This window comes from Seriola lalandi, unplaced genomic scaffold (genome assembly GCF_002814215.2).
Source record: "Seriola lalandi dorsalis isolate HSWRI2012SDOR001 ecotype SW California unplaced genomic scaffold, Sedor1 jcf7180002054825, whole genome shotgun sequence".
In the NCBI taxonomy this organism is placed as follows: domain Eukaryota; kingdom Metazoa; phylum Chordata; class Actinopteri; order Carangiformes; family Carangidae; genus Seriola; species Seriola lalandi.
The window spans coordinates 860360-866381 of NW_019525378.1; the positions used below are offsets into that span (position 1 = coordinate 860360).

Here is a 6022-nt window from a genome sequence, read left to right on the forward strand (position 1 = left end):
AAAAAAAATTACAGTGTATTAAGGCATAAAAGTTCATAAAAGAGTCATAGTATGGTAGGGTATCAAATGAAACAGTATTTTAAGGCATAAAAATGCCAAAAAACGTCATAGTATAGTATGGCATAAAACGTCAAAAAAACATCATAGCATATTAAGACATAAAAGGTCATAAAACCGTCATATTATGATAAGGAATAATACGACATAGTATAGTAAGGCATAAAAATGCCAAAAAAATGTCATAGTATAGTATGGCATAGAAATGTCAAAAAAAAATTACAGTGTATTAACGCATAAAAGGTCATGAAAAAGTCATAGTATGGTAAGGTATCAAATGAAATAGTATTTTAAGGCATAAAAATGCCAAAAAAACGTCATAGTATAGTATGGCATAAAAATGTCAAAAAACGTCATGGTATAGTATGGCATAAAAATGTCAAAAAAAGATTACAGTGTATTAAGGCATAAAAGGTCATAAAAAAGTCATAGTATGGTAAGGTATCAAATGAAATAGTATTTTAAGGTATAAAAATGCCAAAAAACGTCATAGTATAGTATGGCATAAAAATGTCAAAAAACTTCATAGTATAGTATGGCATAAAATGTCAAAAAAAAATTACAGCGTATTAAGGCATGAAAGGTCATAAAAAAGTCATAGTATGGTAAGGTATCAAATGAAATAGTATTTTAAGGCATAAAAATGCCAAAAAACGTCATAGTATAGTATGGCATAAAAATGTCAAAAAACCTCATAGTATAGTATGGCATAAAATGTCAAAAAAAGATTACAGTGTATTAAGGCATAAAAGGTCATAAAAAAGTCATAGTATGGTAAGGTATCAAATGAAGGAGTATTTTAAGGCATAAAAATGTCAAAAAACGTCATACTATAATACTGCATAAAAATGTCAAAAAACGTCATAGTATAGTATGGCATAAAATGTCAAAAAAAGGTTACAGTGTATTAAGGCATAAAAGGTCATAAAAAAGTCATAGTATGGTAGGGTATCAAATGAAATAGTATTTTAAGGCAGAAAAATGCCAAAAAACGTCATAGTATAGTATGGCATAAAATGTCAAAAAAAAATTACAGCGTATTAAGGCATAAAAGGTCATAAAAGAGTCATAGTATGGTAAGGTATCAAATGAAATAGTATTTTAAGGCATAAAAATGCCAAAAAACGTCATAGTATAGTATGGCATAAAATGTCAAAAAAACATCATAGTATAGTATGGCATAAAATGTCAAAAAACCTCATAGTATAGTATGGCATAGTATAGTATGGCATAAAAATGTCAAAAAAACGTCATAGTATAGTATGGCATAAAAGTGAATTACAGTGTATTAAGGCATAAAAGGTCATAAAAAAGTCATAGTATGGTAAGGTATCAAATGAAATAGTATTTTAAGGCATAAAAATGCCAAAACACGTCATAGTATAGTATGGCATAAAAATGTCAAAAAACGTCATAGTATAGTATGGCATAAAATGTCAAAAAAAGATTACAGTGTATTAAGGCATAAAAGGTCATAAAAAAGTCATAGTATGGTAAGGTATCAAATGAAATAGTATTTTAAGGTATAAAAATGCCAAAAAACGTCATAGTATAGTATGGCATAAAAATGTCAAAAAAACTCATAGTATAATATGGCATAAAATGTCAAAAAAAAAATTACAGTGTATTAAGGCATAAAAGGTCATAAAAAAGTCATAGTATGGTAAGGTATCAAATGAAATAGTATTTTAAGGCATAAAAATGTCAAAAAAAATGTCATACTATAATATGGCATAAAAATGTCAAAAAACGTCATAGTATAGTATGGCATAAAAATGTCAAAAACAAATTATAGTATATTAAGGCGTAAGAGGTCATAAAAAAGTCATAGTATGCTAAGGTATCAAATGAAATAGTATTTTAAGGCATAAAAATGCCAAAAAACGTCATATTATAATATGGAATAAAAATGCCAAAAAACGTCATAGTATATTAAGGCATAAAAGATCATAAACCCGTCATAGTATGGTAAGGAATAATACGACATAGTAAAGTATGACATAAAAAGTGGAAAAACGTCAAAGTATAGTAAGACATAAAAAGTCAAAAAAATTTCATAACATAGTAAGGCACAAAATGTCATAGTATAGTAAAGCATAAAAGTCATAAAAAGTCATAGCATAGTAAGGCATAAAAAGTCAAAAAAATGTCATAGTATAGTAAGGCATATACATATCATAGTATTGTATGGAATAATAAGTCATAAAAAAGTCACAGTATAATAAGGCATAAAAATGTCATAGTATAGTAAGGGATAAAAATGTCATAGTATAGAAAGTCATAAAATGTCGAAAAATGATCATAGTATAGTATGATATAAAAAGCCATAAAAAAGTCATAGTGTCAAAAGGCATAAAAAAGTCACAGTATAGTAAAGCATATAAATGTCATAGTATAGTAAGGCATGAAAAGTCATAAAAAGTCATAGTATAGTAAGGCAAAAAAAGTCATAAAAAAGTCATAGTATAATAAGGCATAAAAATGTTATAGTATAGTAAGGGATAAAAATGTTATAGTATAGCAAGGCAAAAAATGTCCAAACAACGTCACAGTATAGTATGGCATAAAAATTCATGAAAATGTCATAGTATAGTATGGTATAAAAGACATAAAAAGTCATGCATAGTAAGGCATAAAAGTAAAAAAAATGTAATAGTATAGCAAGGTATATAAAAGTCATAGTATAGTAAGGCATAAAAAGTGATTAAAAATAGTGAATAAAAACTAGACCTTGATTTTGCAAATAGTAGGCTAATAGCTATAGGCAGTAAGCAACAATCACCCTCATTAGTGATAACGGACAAGTAATTATAATACAGCCTAATAAATCTCAACAGGGCTGCCGGATGCTGTGCAGTCCAGCCACACCAGTCTCTGAGAACCTGTGCATCACCTCCAGGCAGAACAACTGTAAAATACAAACACTAACATACAATAAACAAAAAAATAACAATGCAATAAACCTCAGAGGAAACTGCTTCTGCTTGAGCAGAACTTGACAGACAAAACAATGTAATTATATATGAGTCAATTTGCACTAGTGTACCATCCTCATAATCAGTGCTTTCACCTTCAACACACACCTACAGCACTCACCCACTGTGTTTCCTTCTAAGTCATCCAGCCTTGTCCTTATTTCAAGCACTTTCTGCCCCTTTCCTCTGTGCTGCAGTCGCCATTCAATGCCCACTTCATGCGATAAGGGAATTTCATGCTGCCTGAAACCACAGTTGAGGAGGACATCACCTCTCAGAGGTGCAGATACAGACTTTATGTGGGAAAATACCACAAATATCACTGCGGACAGAAAGCAAAGATAACAGGAGATACAAAGTTATAAGAAGGATGTTATTCCCTGTCTAACAAAACAAAGAATGGAAAAGATTCAATGAAAAGATTGAGGTGTGATATTAAACACTGCATCTCACCCTCAGTCAGCAGAGTACCCGATTGGCTAAGAGGCAGGCCCAGTTTGTTTTGTATCAACGTCGAGTGGTCTTTTTCCACCATCAAAGTCTGCAGAATCAGTGCAGTGTTGAACTCAACTCCCTCCACACTAAGGGACGCCATGAAATAGGCTGGATCTGAACTTTCCTGGGATCCACGAGGAGAGTAACGGCTTATTTCACACGTCACCTCCTGTTCATTGCAGTCTGCATGGAGCAACACGGCTGCATTGGGGATCTCAACTGATGACACTGCCACAGAGAAATGAGAGGAGAAGTTCAGCACCGGTTGTGAGTACATTAGACCAAACTTTACATGTAGTGAAGACAGGAAAAACCTTTGGCCTCAAACAGGAGGAGGTCTGGATCCGGGACTGAGGGTGGTACAAACGCAGTGAGCGTTTCAAGGGATTCTTCAGGAGCCACTGGAACGTCTCTGAAGACAACAGTAGCTGGAGTACGTGTGAAGGCAGCACCACCTCCCATTCCACCCAGTCCAACTCCCTCCTCCACCAGGGTGCAGGACAGTACCACATCTGCAGCCCCATCAGCTGAGAAACAATGGGCAGATAGAAAAAGACTTAAGACTGCTTAAGACTTCCTAAAAAGGTTAACTTATCATCTTCATGAATAAATGCTCATACCAGTAGACTAGTATTATGAGAAATAATTATAAATGTTGAATTACAAGTCTATTATTTCCTAATAATGTCTTGAACATTCAGTGAAAAACAAAACTAGTTAATTTGGTAAAAATTAGAAGGAAAAGCCACTAGGGGTCTTGGAATCAAAACAACAGCAAAAGAAGTTGTAAAGTATCATGGGGATCATGGGAGTTGTTGTCTTCACCACCATTGCTCTCACTGCAATCAGTTTGCCCCCGTTAGGACTCTTTCAGTGTCAAACAAACAGGACATCTTTACCAGTAGCCGAATAATCCACAGAGGTGTCCTCCTCTCCAAAACAAATGAACTACGTTATTAAAACTGGTAAAAACACAGAATAAAGCAGTTCCATGTTAACAATCAGTGTTTCTATGACACTGTCCAGGAGACACTGTTTGTCTTGGAGGGGAGGGGAGCCGAGCTGCCGCTTACATTTGCTCAGCTTGTTTCTCTAATAACTTAAAATCCAGGATCCAGAAATCTGATTACTAAAATCCTTCATCCGATTAAAATCTACCAAGGTCTAAAAATGTGTTAAAATTGGATAAAAAGTAATTTTTGATTGGCAGACAACCACAATACTGACACATGCGCACAGGGGATATGATGCCATTGATCAGTGACCAAATGAAATTGACCATTACCTTGACTAAAATTATAAATTTCTCTAGATTTGAAAATTGCTGGAAACATTAGTCATGATGTAAGTACACAACTCAACCAAATATATGGGTCTAGTCGTTTTCAGACATTTTAATGACAAGATACATAGTATAGTATATAGTAATCATTCAATTATTGTAAAACATTTTAATTCTATACTTTCAACTAAATTCACATTTTTGCATTTTTGCATGTCTAGCTTCCCTGTTAAAAGACTGTGGGTTACACTGTATTAGTTGTTCATGTGAAACAGGTGTATCAAATGGACAGTTTCTAGTTTACCTGTAATTACTGCCAGTTACATTGTTATTTCCTGGAAACTTCCTAGAAATTAACACAGTTTAATGCGTTACCAGATTAAGTTCTATCAGACCATTTTAAATTGAAGGTTTATTACTGAGCTTGACAATCAAATAAAGGTTCGTTTACTGGCACTATACTGCCTCCAGCATCAATATGCCAACATTAATACTCTTACCACATACGCACGTCATGAAGTATCCAAACAAAATTACTTCAATCATCATCATGGAGTCACGATAAATAATAAGTTTAAGGTTATTACAAAGATAAAGTGAGATAGCAGCAGCTGAAAACAAAAAAAGCACCACTGCACTTTCGCTTTTGATTTCAACGACTACAGCAGCTCATCTCGTCGCTAGTCTGATTTTTTTTACAGCCTTTATCGCACCAAATGAATCATGTACGATAACTGTACAGCAATAAATATCATCTCATCTAACAGTAAACTCTTGAGGTGGTGGGCTACGGCGGCTGTATCTCGGTAACATGCGCGGAGGGCAGGAGTGCAAGAGTGAAAATGAAAGTGAGCAGACGGGATCCGGGATCGTCCAATCACAGAGCAGCAGAGAAGGTCATGGGTCATTATGGACGCACTGAAATCACCTGTTTAATTTTGAGACCCATATACAACTTTTTTTCTTCTTTTTAAATTATAAAGGATTTACTCGTATTCAGTCAGAACTTAGTATTTAGTCGGTGCAAAATACAGTTGCTAAGGTGAATGGTGTATGTGGTGGTATGTCATTAAATGTTGTAAGAATCTAAACATCTAAAGTGCTTAAAACTTTTGCACAGTGGGCTACTATAAAAGTTTGTTTTATCTACAGTTTTAAACTTGACAGTTGCGCCTTGAGTAAAATATGGTGGGTGAATAAATAGTATGACAGA

General features: G+C 33.7%; 1 protein-coding gene across 1 annotated transcript in view; it reads right to left on the reverse strand.

Annotated features, from left to right (window-relative positions):
* Positions 1-5646, reverse strand: part of tapbpl (TAP binding protein like) — a 15843-nt gene extending 10197 nt beyond the window's left edge. Inside the window, exons 1-4 of the mRNA XM_023426415.2 lie at positions 5310-5646; positions 3842-4054; positions 3486-3755; positions 3154-3354 (exon numbers count right to left, since the gene is read on the reverse strand). Coding sequence (XP_023282183.1) covers positions 3154-3354; positions 3486-3755; positions 3842-4054; positions 5310-5361 — 736 coding nt within the window. The 5' untranslated portion in view covers positions 5362-5646. The remainder of the gene's footprint in view (positions 1-3153; positions 3355-3485; positions 3756-3841; positions 4055-5309) is intronic.
* Between the last annotated feature and the right edge of the window lie 376 nt (positions 5647-6022).